Genomic DNA, 19,539 nt, shown 5'->3' with positions numbered 1-19,539 from the left:
GTATTATTTGTTGAAACTGTACTTCTGATTTGATTTGAAACTGTCTCATTGCTATCTGTTTATCAATAAAACTGTAGAAAAAAAAATTGGGCTGCGGGTCTCTCACTCCTGAGTCACAAAAGATCTTCCATTTGAGCACAAGTCCTTTTCCGGATGTGTATGTATCACAAATATCATCCATCTGTCTGGACTTTGTGCACACGCTTTCCTAACTTGGACTTTTAAGGAACAGAGATTTCAGTTCTGATGAAATCCTACAAGATGTATTTGGAAATCTGTGTATATTTTGTGTGTGTGGAAAATCTACAAAGCAATACTAGAAATAAGTGAGTCTGGACTTAATGCAGTAGACAAAGTCAAGTGAATATAAAAGAAATATATTAGCACTTATGCAAAGACTACAGAAGTGGTGATAGCAGATCTGAAGAGGAACTCGCCTTATCCTGTCATTGTGGTAGTTTACATCGACACATTTTATGTTAGACCAGCCATAGGGAAACCTTTAGAGACCTAATGTCAAACTACAACCCCAAACCCACTTACTTAGCACAAGTGCCAAACTGCAGTTAAACTTGAATAGTGAGGTTTTAGTTTATATAAAGCTACCCTATACGAACATCTTCTGCCTTATTGAAAGCCCACAGTAACGCGTGTGCCATAGGTTTGCCACCCCTGTGTTAGACTATGTCTTGGAATAAGCCTTGCTCGTCCATGATGTCTTATGCATTTCACATGCAGCTATATTGAAATTTAGGGGTTTCAATACATAGTTTGAAGGCAGCTACTTTGCTTTAAGATGGAGTCAAGTTGGAAAATTGTTTTAGATCCTTTGGGGCTCTGTTGATGGACTAATCGGAATATTATTGATTTTAACTGAGCACTAGGATGCTTTGCACCTGGGGTATAGGTTGAGCATGTCTGTAGAACCTTAGATGACCTGTGACCTGCCCCACCCCAGGTATTTGTGTGGTGCCAGCATTTCCTGTTCCCCGGAACAGAGTTCTGACCCTCCTCCCTTCCTCCCGCAGTACTACTACTCCATCAAGGACATCTCTGTCGGGGGGATGTGCATCTGCTATGGCCACGCGAGCAGCTGTCCGTGGGATGACGCCAGGAAGGTGAGTTCGTGGCGGGTGGGCGAGGAAGCTTCTCTGGGCTGCCTTCGAGGTAGGACCCACATTTCTGTCTTGTCTTCAAGGCAAATGAAGGGCACAAAATCGTGCCGCAGGAAGAGGGAGATTTGCAGATGGTTTCTTTAAACAGATCTCATCATTTTGCTTTCTTTGGAGGTCATCATGATTTTTTGTGATAGGACATCCATAGCATATACATTTTTCATGGCTTGGTGGTTTTCTGAGCTCTGAAGCTCTTCAAGTAGAAACCGTGGGCAATCCAGTGTTAGGTTTATGTTTTTTCAAAGCCGCGTTCCTCTCTTCCCTTTTTTTTTGTTTCCATTTTTGGATCCTAAACCAAGATAAAGTTTATGTATTTTAGCATATTAAATAAATGATATGTCTTCTCTTTTTGGAAAACATGAGGTTACTTTTTCTCCTCCAATCTTAGTAGGTTTGTATTCTGGAATAGGAGTTTTTTTCCTTTTCTGGGGGCTGAATCCATGGCCTTGTGCATGCTGGGAAAATGCTCCACCCTTGAGCTACTGCACCAGATCGTTCTGTGTTTTAACTAAAAAAAGCCCGTAAGTGCACATCAGTAATAGGCTATTCATGAGAACAGGATGGGAAAAATCTAATAGGGAAAAAATTATTAAGAAGGGCTCCCAACCTCTGAAAGGTAATGCATCTTTTTAAAAACCTCTTGGTAGCACCTGTTTTATCTTTGTTGGCTCCTCCCTGCCCCTGTTTGTGACCGCGTTGTGTGCATGTTTCCTTCTGGGAAGCTGAATGGCTGGTCCGCTGCAGCCACCTAGCCTCTCTCGCGGAGTCCTGCGGCTGTTCGATGGTGTTAGGTTCTGTTCTTAAATAAAATGAAGAGAACTCGGCAGGCAGTTTTCTGATCGCCTTTCGCACCCTTCTTGCCTAGCGACTGCAATGCCGGTGTGAGCACAACACCTGCGGAGACAGCTGCGACAGGTGCTGCCCCGGCTACCACCAGCAGCCCTGGAGGCCCGGCACCGTGTCCTCCGGCAACACCTGCGAAGGTCGGTGCCCTCGCACTGGGGAAGTGCGGTCTCTTCCTCTCTGCAGGTTGGAGGCAGTGGGGCCCTGCGGGCATCTGTAGCAGTAGGGGACCCTTGCTCACACCTTCGGAGGGTTCCCAGAGCTGCGGGTGACTTTCATCAGCTAAAGCACCGACTGAGGGCTAAGAAGTCTTCGCGGACTTGCTCTTGCATCTGCAGTTCCCTTCCCACTTATTCATTTATGCTTTATTATTTTGTATTTCATCCTTAGACAGGCGGCGTAGCCCCAACACCCCGGCATCTGGTGATGCACGAAAGTACAGGACATGAAGTGGCGCTCGCCGACGCCCTCCTCACCTTCACTCTCTCCTCCTGTGTCTTCCCAAATCACTGTGCAGAGGAGGCTTCCGGCAGTACCGGGCTGCTTCCGTGTAGTGCGGCCGGTTATTGCTTCTTAGACTTTGTCCTTGGTGCTGGGATCGGACCCAAGGCCTCAGCTCGACAGGCGTGCTGTCTGCCGCCGAGCTGCCTCCCCACCCGCACGTTGCTTTCTGTTTTATTTTCATGAGCACTTATTTGCAGCGCACATAATGACTGCGTGTGCTGCACAGTGTTGGTGCGCACGCAGGACATGTTTTAATTCTTCTTAACTGCCCCCAACTCCTGGTCCCTTGTCATTTGCAGCAGGTCTATCTCCAGGTTCCCTATTATCTGCCTTCTATTTTGCTCTTTAATTTTATATGTTGAATTTCTCATAGAAGAGCAACCATGCAGTTTTTAAGCTCTTGTGTCTGACTTACTTTGCTTTATCATCTTCAAGTACGTCCATTTTCCTACAAAAAACTCAAGTTTATCCTTCTTCACCACAGCATAGTACTCCCTTGTGTATGACTCCCATACTTTCTGTGTTCATCTGTGATGGCCATTTAGGCCACTTCTAAGGTTTAGCTACTGGGAGCTAAGCATGGGGATGCACGTACAACCGAATATATGAGCACACACTGCTTTCTAATACTTCACAGCACATCTTTTGTTGTTCTTGTGGTTTGAAACAAAGTCTTAACATGGAGTTCAGGTGGGCCTTTAACTCTGGCAGTTTTCCTGCCTCAGCCTCCTGAGTGCTGGGATTGCAGGCATGTGCCTCCCTGCCTGGCCTAACAGCATGTCTTTAAGTTCTTTCCATGCCAGCAGTTTGAAATGCTTTTTACTAAAGCAGTCACACAGAATTCCATCCTATGGCCATGATAATATCGTGGGAACAGCTGCCTGGGTGGGTGTTGTGTGGTCGCCATCCTGCAGCTCGGTCAGTGGCGCTGTGTTAGCCGCTGTGGTCGTGGCTGACTGCCAAGCACTCTCAAAGCACGAGCTCCGAGGGTGGATTGTGGGGTCGGTGGACACCAGATGTGGTTTTTGACAGTCCTTCCTGGTTGTCCCGCAGGTACTGTCTCTGTGTTATTAGAATTTGTCACTCTGGAGTCTCAGTTTCATTCCTAGTCCCGGGCTTGCTTAGGGAGTGAAGGCCGCTCTCCATAGGACATGCTCTGGAGCTAACAGAGGTGCTGAAATGGTCTTCCAGAATGTAACTGCCACAATAAAGCTGAAGACTGCTACTACGACGAAAATGTTGCGAAGCAGAAGAAAAGTCTGAACACCGCGGGGCAGCTCCAGGGCGGCGGGGTGTGTATCGGCTGCCGGCAGAATACCACGGGCATCAACTGCGAGACCTGTGTCAGCGGCTACTACCGGCCACACAGAGTAAGTGGGTCCTTCCTCCCCGTGCTGCGCAGCCTCGGCTCCTGAGATAGAAGACACTTGGCCAAGTCCCTGCCCCTGCCTAGAGACTGGCTTCCCTTTGGGATGCTGTGCCTAGGCTCTTGTGGTGCTGATAGTGGTCTTTTAATTTTTGTTTCTGCTCATCCTATTTTCTTGCTCCAAGTGGGGTCCTCGTGTAGCGGCTGACCTGGGTTCCTGAGGCCTCTAGCCATGTAGTTTTGGGTGATGCTCCCTGTAAGTTTGGAGATTGAACCCATGCTCAAAGCAGCTGTCTTACCAGTGGGGTCCCTTCAGTTGGACCTCAGCTCACATCATAGCTGTTCCATGAGTCCTTGGGATGGGTGGCCTGGGTAGGAACGTGGCCCTGAGAGATAGTGGGGCTGAGAGGTTCATGGGCAAGGGAGGCTCACTGCTCATGATATGGACTGCTATCACCATCAAAAAATGTTCAGGACTTTCAGCTCCCTGAGATGCACCCCACTCCCTGCACAAAATCACTTCCATGGTGTCTTTAATAAATCCTAGTACCGTCAGTATTGTTGCTGCTAGTGTCGTTGTTACTCTCACAAGCTAACCAGGACAACTTCTGTCTCAGGTTTCTCCCTATGATGACCACCCTTGCCGGCCCTGCGACTGTGACCCTGTGGGGTCGCTCAGCTCTGTCTGTGTCAAGGATGACCTCCAGTCTAACTTGCACAATGGTACGTCCTGGTTCATTTTAGTACTTCTGATTCACTTTGTTCGGTGGCAGATTTGTACCTGCTGGAATTGTTGCTGTTACGTGGCCATTTGGCGGTATGATTCTTTAGTTCAGCAGTAGTTTAGCAGCGTCTTACCTTGTGTTGGGGTGTTTCCTGGAACCCCAGGAGGTGCTTTCCAAAGGGCACAGTCAGCTTTGGCTCACTGTCAGCTCCACGTGAACAGATGCGTGAGTACAGTTCTGGGGTGCACAGTGCTGCAGGTGCAGAGCCGTTAGGGATTGTGATGGGAGGGAGGTGGGTGTGGAGGTGCCAGTGTTAGGGACGAGATGACACACAGGAGGTACTCCCCCTGCTTGTGAGGTCAGGAAACGGTTCCGTGCAAGCCTGTGTGGAGCACAGTAAGTAGCGGCTGCATCCTGTAGCTCTTTGCAGGTTCTGGGAGGCTTTTGCGTCCGTCCCCCCACCAAGCAAGTGGCTCTTCCAGCTAACTGGAGATGCGAGGGTCCTTTCTGTTTTGAAGCCTGGGAGATGGACCTGCCAGGAACCCATATTTCTGATAGGCAGCCTCTGTTCAAAGGCCTCTGTGAGCCCCGCCAGCACCGGTCCATGGCGAGGCAGTGGCTGTGACCAGCAGACGCAGGTGTGGGCTGTGGGGCACCAGGCAGGGGAGAGCAGGACCCAGCGGGCCTGAGCCTCTGCCCATGCGCTGCCACAGCACGAGGTGCTGCTGCTGCCGTGGGTGGTGAGTGACCCTGCCCTGGGTTCACTTCAGAGACACCACCCAAGCTTTTCAGTCACAGCAGGTAGGAGTTTTTAACCTGTTTAGGGTCAGGGAACCGCAGCACAGAGGAGTGAAGAAACGTGTGCCGGGTTACCGAGCTGCTGAGATTCTAAGCTGGCTTTTCACACAAAGGCGGGGCCGCTGCTCTCCAGTTTGTTTGCTTTTGGGCTTGATTTGAAAACTGTGTTATGGCTTCCACAAGATCCACAGCTCTTTTATTTTTCAGTTTCTATGTTGAGACAGGCTTCCCGGAGTGCTGGGAGTGCGGGGCCTACGGCTGTGCCCGGCTTGTTTTATAGCTGACTGCCGCCCCCATCACGATCCCTACCTCTGCTCCACGTCCTCAGTACTTTGCTTCCCAGAGCTGTACTCAGCGCCCTTCAGTTCGAGCTGACAGTGAGCCAGCGCTGACTTGCCTCTGGAAAGCGCCTCCAGGGTTCCAGGAAACACCCCGACGCGAGGCAGTGGCCTTCTTCACTACAGCGAACCAGGGACAGTCAGTGCCCGCCTGGCTGCATCCTGGTCCCCCTTCTCAGGCCCAGGCAGAGAACTGTGTTCTCGGCACAGCCTTGCTGTTCTGGACGGTTCCTGCAGAGGGAGCTGCCCACTGTGAGGGTTTCCTCGCATCTGGCTCCTCTCACTATTTTTTTTTTAAATATAAGCAACTTCCACTTTATTATAATCTGGACACTTTGCTGTAATTTCCACTGGTATCCATCCTTAGTAGGTTTCTTTTTTTCTTTTTCAAAGAAAATTAAAAATAGTAAAATAAAAAAAAAGAAAGAAAGAAAAAACACATTAGAAACAATACAGAATTTCACTAAACAAAAATAATAGGAATTCAACAGTGTTTGTTATATTGCATAATGTTGTCTTCAAATTAGTTGTTTATATTACCAGATACAAGCATGTGAAATTGGTAAAAAGAAAAAGTTACAGGAAATTGCAAATGAGAAGAAAAGGGTAAAGCACAGTCACCGCTCCTCTCAGTAGAGCCCAGGAGTCGGCAGCGCAGTTACGCAGCTCCCTGTGTGCACCTAGGGTGCTCACGGCGTCCTCCGTGCCGCAGCGCGTGCCGGCATCTCTTCTCCTCCTGCGGCTGGCGCCTGCACCCCGCCTTAGATCTCCGATCCGCAGCAGCTGAGTACCTGTCTGTCATGAGCAGTGCTGCTGTGTACATTTGTGTACCTTTGTGGCCATGTGTTTTCACTTCTGTGGGCATTTGGTTGCAGCACTATACCTAACGGTTTGTTCCCTTGGGACAGGGCCCCACTGTCCTTCGGGCTGACCTTGCAGTCACTAGCTCTCCACTGGCCTCCTGCCGCAGCCTCCCACGCACATCCTTTAGAAGAGCTGCTCGCCTCTGTCCCATGGTATTGCCACGTGTCACATTACCACCAGTTTCTGTGAGCTTCTGCTTTTGGCTTTTTGTTTTTCTTTAAACCAAGATCTGGCCATTTGTGGACCATGGGCCAAGCCACACACTGCCCACCAGCTGTGGCTGGAATGCTGTGTTGGATTGAGAATGTCTCAGCTGAATAGTCGCAGTGTGGACTGCCCCAAAGCCCAGAATATGCAGAGAAATGCCGCCACCTGTGCTTGCAACCCCTCTCACCTGCGGTTCTGTTCTGCCCAGGGCTCTGGCCGGGGCAGTGTCCCTGTAAAGAAGGTTACGGAGGAGAGCGGTGTGACCGCTGCCAGTTTGGCTACAAGGGTTTCCCAAGCTGTGTGCGCTGCGACTGCAGCCCGGCGGGCAGCGTGAACGACGACCCGTGTGCCGAGCCGTGCCTCTGCAAGGTCAGTGCGGGGGGCATGCGCTGCTTTGCTCCAGCCTCTCGGGGGCTGGGATGTGCTCGCTGGTGCAGACCAGCGTCCTTGCAGTTGGGGTTAGTGGGCCCGGCCCCAGCAAGCCTGGGGTCCCAGCCAGCTGGCCTTGTGACGCATCCTGGGAGCCAGAGGCCCCCGGCCTTCTACCTTGGGACTTCTGGGTGGCGGCCATCTGGTGCCTGTCTTGACTTCTTAGTGAAACCCAGTGTCTCGTGCCATGCCTTTGACCTTGGTGTAGCTCTTCCCTGACATTCGTGGCCAGTGTGGCATCTGGAGTAGGATTGGGTCAGTACCTGGTTTCCAGGGACACTAATTCAGTGCAGGCCTGTTATCCAGGTTCTCTGTTGAGAGGAATCGAGCAATACACATTCTCTGACACCAGGGCGCAGCTCATGTGGCCAGATGATGTTAGGATTTCACACTGTAGCTGTGTAGCCTCATGCACGTGACTGAAAACAATCCCGAGTGTTTGTAAATAGGAAACACACTTCTGATACAGATGTCCGTGTGCGAAGACTGCCAAAAATGGAAGGTTGAAGGAAAAGTGAGACAGTCCACTTGCACATAGTAACCAGGCTCTAAGATTCGTGGTCTTGTTCTTGGCCATAAAAATGAAATAAATTTTTCAGCCCATCTGCTTCAGGAATATTGACGCTCCCTCTATTTTCCGGGAATACTGACTTTTCCCTGGGAGCCCTTCTGCCGCGTGGCTTGCAGACCCCCTTCCGGTTCGTATCATGGTCGTCTTCTGTCTAGCTTCCCCACTAACCTTTTCTGTAACTTGCAGGACAATGTCGAGGGGGAAGCCTGTGACCGCTGCAAGCCAGGGTTCTACAACCTGCAGGAGAAGAACCCTCAGGGGTGCTCTGAATGCTTCTGCTTCGGTGTCTCTGGAGTCTGTGGCAGCCTTTCGTGGCCTATCGGACAGGTGGGTGGTGCCTCGCGTCCGCTGGGTCTTGGGATGGTGCTGCTTCGGAGCCCTCTCTGCTGATTCCAGGCGATGAGGCTGCCTGCCCATGAAACACTGTTTTCATCCCTCCAGAACCGTGTGAGAGATGGGTCAGCCCACCCCGAAAGTCTCCCTCAGTGTTCTGAGTTCGTATTTGTTCCCATCTACCCTTTGCCGCCAAATGAGCATGAGATGCAGGCTAGCTGGAAGCATTCTTTTTTTATCGAGTGGAGTGTTCGAATCCTCCTCGCCTGCTCCTTGTCTCCAGCATCGTGCAGGACCTGAAAATCACTGAGCTCTAAGATGCTGGGGAGGGCGGGGAGGGACAGCAGCTGGTGGCTTAGGCATTCAGGGCAGCAAGGTTTCTTTGGGGGTGGAAGTTGGGGGCACCTGCGATCCAGAGGTGGCAAGTGGCTCCAAGGGGAGGAGCGCTGGGCACAGGCTGACCTGTTGGCTACTGTGGGTGCCATAGTCGGGGATGGGAGGGGAGGAGTTTTCAGCATTTGGGGAGAAAACAGGAAGGGGGAGTCCGAGTTTACAGATGTTTTGTTCCTGCATATGCAAGTTGAGATCTTGGGGAGCAGAATTATTTGGGTGTTCAGAGTCTTCATTGGTGTTGGGCTTTGTGCATGTATACAGTGAGGTATCTCAGGGGTGACGACCAAGTCCACGTACCGAATTCATCAGCATTCCACATGCATGGTAGCCACATGGCCCAAGGGTAATTTTGTGGAGTACTTTTTGTGCACCTGCATTTTAGCTTAAACTTATCACATGAGGTCAGGAGTGGAATTTTCCACTTGAGCGACTGTGTTGGTGCCCCAAAAGCTTTATATATTTTTTCTATATATAGAACATTTTCTACATATGTAGAATATATATACGTATATGGTTTTGCCTTTTTATTTGTGCGTAGCTGATTTGGCATGGGTGACTTGTTCCCAGGCTGTCTCAGAAGGGTCATGTGATGTGATTTGATAGCAGTAATTATTTTAACTTCATCCCTAACGAAGCGTAGTGAGTTCCCCTTTTCATCATGAAGATCCTTACACAAGACTGAAGGAAACCCAAGACGATCTCAGTTCACATAAAATTCTTGGATTCTTTTGCAGGTGAATGACATGTCCGGATGGCTGGTCACAGACTTGGTCAGTGGCCGGAAGATCACCTCCCAGCAGGAGGTGGTTGGTGGGCGCCGCCAGGTCAGCATCAGCCACGTGGAGGTGACGCAGAGGCTGGGTACCAGGTATTACTGGTCAGCCCCTGAGGCCTACCTGGGAAACAAGGTATGTCTGTATCGGGGAGAAACTCGAGGGCGGGGCACGGAGTGCTGGGGAAGAGCTTCGGTTTTTGCACTCGAGGTTATCCTCTTGGCCGGGAGTAATGCATTTCACAGCCTTTGACTTAGACGTGCCACTCAGAGTTCGGTGGCTGGGAGCCTGGCTGGGCCCCTGGTAACCTAATTGTGGGCACAGAAAAGGGTTAAGTAAAAGGGACAGGTAATACGGTTTTTGGGGCCCAGAAGGTCAGAACTCTCTTGGAGCTAAGACAGAAACGTCTCTGCACTGCCAGTATTTGTTGACAAGTCAACAAATTGGGGGAAATATAGGGCAGTGAAGGGAACAGCTTGTGGCAAAGGTGGGAGACTGAGCAAGGTCCTGAGAAGCGAGAACAAACACCTTCCGAGCAGTCCATCTTGCTAACCGGGAGCCCTCTCTTATCGCTTAGGTTGGCAGCTTACTGCCCCGGAGCTAGAGAGAGAGCCAGATGGCCCCAGCTCTGGCCTTGTCTTGCCCTCAGAGGTGTCACAGTGTCACAGAGCAGTACAGACCTACTGTGGCCAGTGGCATAGAGAGTTAGATTTACTGCATGCCAGCCACCAGCTCTTGGACAAGTTGCCTTTGCCTGGGACAGACTCAAGTAAATACAGAAAGCAGTCTACGGTGTGACATCCCCCCTCCTGCTTTCCTTCCCTGGGTCCCTGGATCACGTGGGCCTCCGGGGCTGTCTGTCCCGTTCCCACTCGGTGGAGGGAGCCGTGCACTCTGGAGGGAAGACGCAGCCTCGATCCCACCATGGTCTAGATGCTCTCGGCGTCAGGAGAGGCCATCGCTTGTATAGTGTACAGGCAGGAGCTGGCAGGACACCTGCTATTCCAATTTTAAGAAAAAGCCATGACCTAAAGATGGAAAGATATTTTCTTTTTTTTGGTGCTGGGAATGGAACGGAGGACCTTGCACTTGCCAAGTGGGTGCTGTGTCGCTGAGCTATATTCCCAGCCCTAGAAGCTGATTTCTTCACTGACAAGTCCCCTCCTGGTTACTCGTGTTCCTTCCTTCCGGGTTCTGATTGAGGGAACCATCTCTGTACCTGTAACCCTGCACGTACTTGGGGGTTTGGTGTCTTTTAAGGCGACCGTGTGCTTTTGTAGTCATGTGATTGCGTAGCTTCATATGTTTCTACTTAATGTGATGATTGTATTTTCTAAGGTGTGTGTGGTCTTAAGGCGTACTTATTTTTGAAAGTCCTTTTTCCAACTAATTACAGTTATAGACCATACACTCTGTAATGTCAACTTACCACAAAGCCTGAGTTATTTTTCTCTCGAAGTCTTCTAGCCAGTTTTAGAATTGTGTGTCGTGTCATTATGTGGCCATCCAGGAGAGATTCTCTCTCCCACTGCAGGATGTCTGGGATTCCTCCTCTGCCTGGCAGCTGGGGTGGTACTTTCTCAGTGAAAGCAGCACGTTGAGATTACACTTGTGGATCAGACTTCCCACCCCAACATTATTTAGATGAAACAAATGTGTAATGAACAGAAGCCTAGAGTCACTTTCGTGAGGTCTCCCAGACAGAGTGCGTGGAGACCCTCAGTATTTCATGCCAAACAAGCCATCGGTATTGTTTGCTGCCCTCACTGTGCATTCCATGCAGCCTGGCATATCCGGGGGGCTCTTGCAGCCCCCTCTGCTCACGCAGGGATTGGCGCACCCCTGTCGTTCTCACTTTCTCATACTCTTCTCAGCTGACAGCGTTTGGTGGGTTCCTGAAATACACGGTGTCCTACGACCTTCCCGTGGAGACCGTGGACGGTGACCTCATGTCCCACGCCGACGTTGTCATCAAGGTGACTGCTGTCCTGTTGCTTTGTCTGTAGAGCTGGGGCTTGCAGCGGTGACAGCCTGCTGCTAGCGGCCAGTGGCATTCCGCAGGGACTTCTTGTCCAGACACCTCCCAGACCGCGAGGGTGCTGTAATCTGTGTTGGGCCCCATCTGGAGTTGGCTGAAGAGAGATAGGGTGTGCAGCTCGCCGTGCCACCCTGTCGCTCTGCCTCGGCCTCGAGACGGTGCTTGGGTGCCCCCTTCCCTTTCCTTCCTCCTGTGTCACCTCTCCTGGTGGGTGGATTGGGCAGACCGACGGCAAGAGGACTGGAGACACACTCCGCCTTCTGTCTGTAGCTTCTGCCCTCTGAGCCTTCCCATCCCCGCCTTGCCCAGGGCTTGGGGCACCCGACCCTTCCACCTCAAGTACCTCTGTGTCTACATTTGTTAAGGACAATTCTGGGAAAAGGAGGTAAAATTAGTGCCCATGCTATTTTGAACTTTTATTCTTTAAAGACTAGGGATGTCTAGCCAGTTGTAGTGGTATGGACCTATAATCTTAGCCTTTGGGCTGGGGAGATAGCTTGGCAGTCTAAGCACCTGCCAAGGACCCAGGTTGAGCTGTGTAGCGAGACGCTGTACCGTGTAATTAATAATTAAAAAAAAAAGATTAATCCTAGCCTTCTAGGAGGCTGAGGCAGGAAGATAGCAAGTTTGAGGCCAACCTGGGAAACTTGGCAATTTAGGGAAGCTCTGTCTCAAAGTAAATTTTAAAAGATGAGGATACCACTCATTGCAAAGGCTCTGGGCTCAATCTCCCATGCTGAACAAGAAAAGCAGAGGCACTTCAGAGTGTCAGAGGCAGCTGGTGAAAACGGGGCAAGCGCATGCCTTCTCCGTGAGTGGCCAAGCTGGCTTTGCTCTCAGAGCCTGCTGCAAGGAATCCAGGCACAGCTTTTCTCTGGCCGTTCTGGACCAAGTGCTTTAAAGACCAGTGCAAGTTAGCTGCAAAAATCTGGACTCGGACGGAAGCTGTGCCGCTTGATGCTCCATTCAGTGGGAGATTTTTGATTGTTCGATAGAACTACAAATGCCTTCCCTCTTGTTTCCAATGCTAGGGAAACGGATTCACGTTAAGCACGCAGCCGGAGGGTCTTTCTTTGCAACCCTATGAAGACTACTACAACGTGGTGAGGCTGGTGCCTGAGAGCTTCCGGGATTACAACTCCAAGAGGGAGATTGACCGCGACCGGCTGATGACTGTGCTGGCCAATCTGACCCACCTCCTCATCAGAGCCAACTACAATTCCGCCAGGACGGCTCTTTATAGGTGCGTGATCACAGGGGGGGCACTTCTGGAGAAGGGACTGCAGTGCTGTGGTACATTTCAGCCTTGGTGTATGAAGGACACAGTTAAAGGAACTAGCTCTAGGAAAAGTCATTTGTGTGAGTGCAGGGCTAATGAAGATCGAAGGCCAGTTGTTCACTACCTGTGTGTCCAGTAGGAGGCAGTCTTGACTTCCCATTTAGACACTCAGGTGCCTGGACCACGAGGGATTGAGTTTTCTATCTCTTGATATTAATATGCGTGGTTTTACAAAATAATTGGAGCTGCTGTGTCCATCTCGGTCATTTTGTTACCTGTTACTTTCTGCACTGCCCAGCCAAGCATAAACATGCACACTGCTACTAAAGCAAACGTAGTCTACTTAAAGATCGTCTCTGCATTTCCAATAAGGTGACTTGTTGGGTGAATTCTTGGGGAGTACTTCAACTGCAGCTAGGCAGTCTGTGGGCAGTAGCACATCTGAGCAGCAAGCACGAGAGAAGTTTCCAGGGAACCGTGGTTGCTGGCTCCCTGGGGGTTTCTGTTGGGGAAATCTTCATTTACTTGCAAACACCGCAGGACTGTTGTGTTTGAATTACGTTCTCTCAGAAACCATCTGCCTTGAGGTGAGAGGGGTCCTTTGCAATCACAGGCACTTATCTCTTCGTAGGTTGGATTCTGTTTCTCTGGACGTAGCGAGCCCCAATGCTATAGACCTGAGAGTTGCCACTGCCGTGGAGCACTGTGAATGTCCCCAGGGCTACGTGGGGACCTCCTGTGAGGTACTGGCTGCCTTCCTGTCCGCCTGTTTTGTTCTTTTATGAGGGAAAAGAGTGCAATGAACCTGATGCATTGACAAGTATTTGAATTTTAACTTTAGAAACCCAGTGTCTCGTTCAAACTTCACTGGATTGCAGGAATACTGGAAGTCATGTTGCTTTAAAGGAGTTGAATTCTTGTACCAGGATTAGACTGAGGAAGATGCCCTGATTTCAGGGAATTTTCTTGCCCCAGCCAACAGGAAGTATACAATACTCCTGGCAGGCTCTGCATTGCTAGGCAGAATTGAACTAGGCCATTTAAACATGTACGGGTCACCCATGTCAGACCAGATAGCTTTTGGTCAGCCAGGCCCAGTTTGAGAGCTTTATAGCCCTGGCTGTTTCACTTTTTGGGGTGGTGGACCCTGCCTTACATAGAAAATGCAGGCTTTGCGTCTGTGGGTTAAAGCAGTTGCAGGCCAGACGTCTTCCAGAGAAGAAAGCACTGCTCCTGTGTACATTTACCAACAATGTTCTTATTCTCCTCTGAACAGTACAGTTGGACAGCCACCTACCTGGGTATCATAAGTCATCTAGCAAAGACTTAAGGCCACAGAATTGCACATGTATGCAAATACGAAGCAGATACGATGCCATTTTATATAATGGACTTACTTGACTCTCAAGGACCGTGATGGCCCTGGGGGTCCTGGAAGAGGACTGTCCAGGAAAACGGACTTGTTAACCACCAAGGAAAGTGGACACTATTTGGACTTAAGTATTGGAAGTAACCCTCTCCCACCGAGTGTCCTGTGCATGTGACAGCACTCACCCATCCCTTCCCCACTGCAGTCCTGATGACAGTAGTGGTAGCTGAGTGTAGATGCTTTCTCTTCCAGAGATTGGGAAACTGAGGCACAGTGCCATGCAGTACTTTGACCCGGGTGCCACAGCTGGGAAACACTGTTACTGGAACTTGACCTCCAGCCCGCTGCAGTGCTGGAGGGCCCGCCCTCCCCCGGGTCTCTGGTCAGCAGTGACGAGGAGCTCTTGTCATTGCTCGAATTCCCTGGCATTCATTTTTACGAAGCAAGAAAACTTAATCTACAGTTTGCTTGTATTTGCAGTTAGAAAAGTTGGCCTAATGTCTCATCGCGCAGACATTTAACTGAAGAATTCTTTTTTAGTATTTTGCAGTTGATTGATTTATTTTCTTTGTATTTTGCTTTTTAAAAAATTTAGGCATCTTGTACAGGGTCTCATTACGCAGCTCGGACTCGTCGCGATCCTCCTGTTTTCAGTGACTGCTGCCTGCTGTGAGCCCAGAAGGGTACAGGGGTGTAGGCATATCAGAGGGCTTCCGCAGTGTCTGCGCAGATGACTGTATCCACGTTCTTTGTATAATTAAAATACTCTTGAAGAATTCTTTTTTAAGGGCCGGCCAGATAGCTCAGCAGAGTAAAGCGTCTGCAAGCAGGTGCAGGGGCCAAGGGTGTGATCCCTGGGCCTGCTGTGCCAGCCCCACCCTGGGACACGCTGAGACTGCAGTTGAGACTGGGCGTGGTGGCGCCCACCTGTAATCCCAGCTCTTGGGAGGCTGTAAACAGGCCGATCACTACGAGTACGATCTAGTAGTGAGACCCTGAACACCCTGTAGATACCTGAGCTTCCCTAAGATACAAAAAAAGTCTTTGTAAAAATGCCACCTTCTCTCAGGGCGTTTCGTGCCTGTGGGGTTTTGGGCAGCTGGCTGCACAGCTTCCCTTGGAGCTGTGCACACCGGGCTGGGAAGCATCCCCTGGACTGGCCCTGCCCCGTCCAGCTGTCCACATCCTGCTACTGCTTCTGTGAGGCAGAGCTACTGTTCTTCAGGTTGTGATGCCAGTGAAGCCACTCCCATGTGGGGTGATGGGGATGGCCGGCTGGGTCTCTCCACACGAGGGACACCTGTGATGTGCACTGTTACAGTGACGCGGTGAGGCCTCAGGCCTGCACAGGAATGTGCTTGTTGGAGGGCGGGGCCCTTCAATGAGTGCTGCACCTCAGTAAAGCTGAGAGACCCAGCGCTCTTGAGGAAGCGCCTGCTGGTGAGCGAGCGCTCCCCTGCGCCCAGCTGGACACCGTGGCAGTGTCTGCTGCCCCGCGGCACAGCCCTAAGCCTTTGGGTAACTGTTCCCCCATCTCACGCAGCAAGGAGCGAGACGTGTGAGCTGGTTCCATAGCTTGGCAAATCCACTGAAAACTGCTGACGTACACACTTAAACTGGTGGTTTATGGCACGTAAATGAGATCTTGATGAAGATGTCTTAAAACGAGAAAACAAAGAAATGCACACTGCTGCGCACAGCGAGCTGCACGGCATCTTTGCCAGAAGCGTTGGCCAGGCTGGGAGGGCGTGCAGAGCCGCATCCTCAAGCACGGTGGCCCCTCTCTTGCAGTCCTGTCAGCCCGGCTACTACCGAGTGGATGGGATCCTCTTCGGTGGGATCTGCCAGCCCTGTGAATGCCACGGCCACGCGCAGGCCTGCGACGTGCACGGAGTTTGCTCTGTAAGTGACTGCGGAGGCTCGGGTGCTCCGGGCTGCTCAGCCCTGAGCTGTGGGTTGCGCAGAAGTGATGTTTTCCAAAATGATTTCTCCACAGGGTGGTCTGGGCGCAGGAGAGGCAGAGCCATGCCTGGAGACAGTCCCTGCCCTTCTATCACCTTTTCTTTGGGTGGGGGTGGTCCTTTAGTGAAAGAGGTTGAAGTTCCCTAATAAGAGCGTTCACACTGCAGCACCCCCAAATCTGTAAGCTTCTGAAAGATAACATGACACTTGGAATGGAAAATTTCACATTTAACCTTGTGTGAGGAATCCGAGTGGAGAGACAGATGTGCTGAACTTGCCGTGCAGCAGCCCCCTCGGGCCGAGTGTGTCGGGGACTGTAAAACAGATTGGTCGCATGCGTAGACTCAGGTTCCACCCCAGAGATCGTATTATCTGATGAGATGTTGCTGTCCACGATCGCTCTGGATCCCGGGGATGGGGATGTGTGCTGTCATTGCTGGTTTTTATTAACAGGACAAAGAAAAGTGATTACTGATAGCAAAATTATAGAGCAATGTGAAGGTAGCAGAATTGTCCACTGAACAAATGCAAAGGATCAGGTCCTTTCAGTGGAAGCACATGCTTTTGCCATTCTGTGCCACCGCGTGCCACTGGAGTAGTGACGGAAGTGCGATCATCACGCTCGCTGGTACAATGTGGTGCTGGGTGGCCTGCTGGGATCAAAGTCGCAAGTTAGCGCCTCTCCCAGAAGCAAGGTGAACTGAAACACAGCTCCATGCACGTGGCTCATCCTGGGCGGCTGCAGGGTGAGACTCGTTTTCTGGCTGTCAGCTTCACTCCGGAGTCCACAGGCCTGGAGGCCAGCCCACCCGCTGGGTGCGCCCCTGAGGAGGGGATGAAGTTTGTGCTCCTTGCAGAGCTGGGAGGCTCCTTGCTCAGGGCAGAGGGGGCTCAGAGCCGGCTGCGCAGCTGGCATCTCTCTAGAGCCCAGTGCGTCTTACTCAGAACAGTTCTTCTTGCTGTGGGTTGGTTTCTTCATTTGGGAAGTAAAGGCTCTGTAGGAACTACTGGAGTCCCCTGTGGTGGTTTCCCAGGGTGCAGGGCTCCCACTGGCCTCCGGGGGTGCCTCTCCCCTACTGTTAGGATCTGCAGGGAACCCCACACACACGTGCTGCTGGCCAGCACGTCCTGCACATGCCACCTGTGGCTTCCGTGACGGCTAGTGTATACCTGTGCGTTGTCCACATTTCTACAAATACGTATGCACAGGAGTACATACTGTGTGTATTAGGTATGCACTAACTGTGCTCGGTGTGTGCTGAACACACTAATACATGCTAAATCTGCTCATGCTTAGCGAGGAATGCATATCCAGTGTGTCTGAACGTCTCTTCCTAGGTCAACACGTTCACGTGTCCTTGCTCTCTGAGCATGTTCGCGACAGCCTCAAAATATACCATTTCTACGTGTGTGTGGTGCACAGTGTGGTCATTTCATGCATGTAGATGAGGTGGAGCGGTCGAATCAGGGTGGTAGCGCGTCCATCCACTCACACACTTGTCATTTCTGTGAGCCGGGAGCCTTGCGGCTTTGCCGTAGATTGCTGTAGATTATCAGTACAACGCTGTAGACTACAGCACGCTCAACTCACTCCTCCCCGGACCGGGACTTCGGCTTTTGCCTCCCACCTCTTCTGTTCTGCCGAGAAAGCCGTGCCTTTGCTTTCCGCAGAGGGTGAGGCTGTGCGGCCTCGGCCTGATGCCCGGCTTCCACACAACGCCACGTCCTCCAGTTCGCTTTCTAAATGCAGCTGCTTCCACCATCGCTGCCATCTCGGGGTTTCTAATTTTTCTCCGGAGTGTGGATTAGTTGTACAGTTGTCTAAAACCACTTGTTTGAGATGCTTTGCTCCATTTTCTTGTTGTTTGCCACAGGTGGACGAATGTGGTGCCAATTACTCTAATGCGGTCAGAGCAAACGTTTCTAGGCTTCGCTTTTGTACAAATTACAATTTAAAAAGTTAACGTGGAAGTGGGGAGCCCTTCCACCTGCCACTTACTGCTGGCTGTTGCTTCGCATTTGCCTCGTTTGTGGGTTTGAACTCAAGCTCCAAGCTGACAGTCGATGAGCCTGCAAATCCTGAGGGACCTGGACTGACCTGTCTCGTGTGTTCCAGGGCTGCACACACAACACCACTGGGGACCACTGTGAGCAGTGCCTGCCCGGCTTCTATGGAGCGCCTTCCCAGGGGACACCCTGGGACTGCCAGCCCTGTGCCTGCCCCCTCACCACACCCTCCAACAAGTAAGTCTCATCGCCCACAGGAGCTCAGGGCGGATTGGGATGTCCAGGGCCAGGCTTTCCGTGTTACCTGTGTGGACTAGGATCAGATACAGAGGCAGCGAGCCATCCTCGTCTTTTTGGAAGTCTGCATGCTGAGGTGTGTGGTCACCAGGACGCATGCATGCCTTGGCTGTGTCACCTGTGCATGCTCGCTCTGACCAGCAGGCTCAGAGGCAGAGGGTGTGCAAAGCAGTGACACACTGGCCTGGCTTGGTCTGATGACGAAAAGAGGAAAATTAGAGAATAAGTGAGAGGAAGGTATGAATTTGTTCACCCATTTGACACGTGTTTGCTGAGTGCCTGCAGAACCCCAGGGCCCCAGTTGCTGCCCTGAGTAGCAGGCCTTTCAGCAGGGCTGCTGGCCTAGGAACCCTGTGTGGTCACCCCTGCCCTGCAGGCCTGTGGCCCCACATGGTCAGGTGTAGAGAGCAGGCCCACCCAGCCTGCTGGAGCAGGGATGGCTGAGTGGCAGCTCCTGGACTCCGAGGAGGGGTGTGACCCACAGCAAGAGAGGCTTCCCTGGCTTGGGAATGGGCACTTCCTGCCTGAGGACTGAAGCGGGCCTTGGAGCAAAGCCCTGTGTCCTGCGCACCAGCGCCTGGAGCCCTGTGTCCTACACACCAGCCAGCTCCTGTCAGCAGTCTCCGCCACCCGCTCACAGTGAGGTCCCCACAGGGCTTGTGAGCTGAAGCGCTGCACTGTCACAAAGGTGCGGTGTTAGTGTGGTCTCGCTGGGGTAGCGAAATCCCCAAGGCTGCACAGCCACGAAGCCAGGCGGATCAGTCCGCCGCTCTAAGGCCGGGGCGAGGTGCCAGTGTCCAGCGAGAATGTCGTGGCTCATATCTGTGGACAGTAGCGTGCTTGAGAGCAAGGGAACCAGAGAGGCTGGGGCCAGGCTCATCCTAGGGTGACAGCTGGCTTTCTACCCTGGTCTGCTACCTGGATCCCCCCAGGGTTTGTAATTTTCAAGGTCGTTCACACCTTCCTCCCTCCCCCTTAGCTTTGGAATAGAACAGCATCATCCAGGAGGACCTAGGGGAGCCCATTTCCTGCCCTGGAAGCTGAACGTGCTTGACCATGCCCAGCCACAGCCGTCCACTAGTGGGCTCCCTCAGGGCTGCTGCTCGTCCCAGGGCCTGCAGCCAGCTCCCTCACCCAGAAGCAGGATGGTCAGAGCCAGGGAGTCACAGGGAAGAACTTGCGGTACCAGGAGCAGCCTGGAAGGCTTCCTGGAGAAGTTGCTGCTGAGTTGGCGGCAGCATGAGCCAGAGGCCCCTGCAGAGGCCCCG

At 51.7% G+C, this 19,539-nt stretch overlaps 1 protein-coding gene across 1 annotated transcript in view; it reads left to right on the top strand.

The window, feature by feature from the left end:
- The window catches only part of Lama1 (laminin subunit alpha 1), a 139,031-nt gene that overhangs the window by 59,056 nt on the left and 60,436 nt on the right, over window positions 1-19,539 (top strand). The window contains exons 6-17 of the mRNA XM_004635832.2: window positions 1,029-1,118; window positions 2,041-2,158; window positions 3,714-3,892; window positions 4,506-4,611; window positions 7,029-7,189; window positions 8,007-8,147; window positions 9,281-9,454; window positions 11,194-11,295; window positions 12,389-12,600; window positions 13,268-13,379; window positions 15,797-15,907; window positions 18,084-18,211. Coding sequence (XP_004635889.1) covers window positions 1,029-1,118; window positions 2,041-2,158; window positions 3,714-3,892; window positions 4,506-4,611; window positions 7,029-7,189; window positions 8,007-8,147; window positions 9,281-9,454; window positions 11,194-11,295; window positions 12,389-12,600; window positions 13,268-13,379; window positions 15,797-15,907; window positions 18,084-18,211 — 1,634 coding nt within the window. The remainder of the gene's footprint in view (window positions 1-1,028; window positions 1,119-2,040; window positions 2,159-3,713; window positions 3,893-4,505; window positions 4,612-7,028; window positions 7,190-8,006; window positions 8,148-9,280; window positions 9,455-11,193; window positions 11,296-12,388; window positions 12,601-13,267; window positions 13,380-15,796; window positions 15,908-18,083; window positions 18,212-19,539) is intronic.

The sequence above is a fragment of the Octodon degus genome, unplaced genomic scaffold (genome assembly GCF_000260255.1).
Source record: "Octodon degus isolate 3935 unplaced genomic scaffold, OctDeg1.0 scaffold00075, whole genome shotgun sequence".
In the NCBI taxonomy this organism is placed as follows: domain Eukaryota; kingdom Metazoa; phylum Chordata; class Mammalia; order Rodentia; family Octodontidae; genus Octodon; species Octodon degus.
This window is presented reverse-complemented; position numbering and strand designations above follow the sequence as displayed.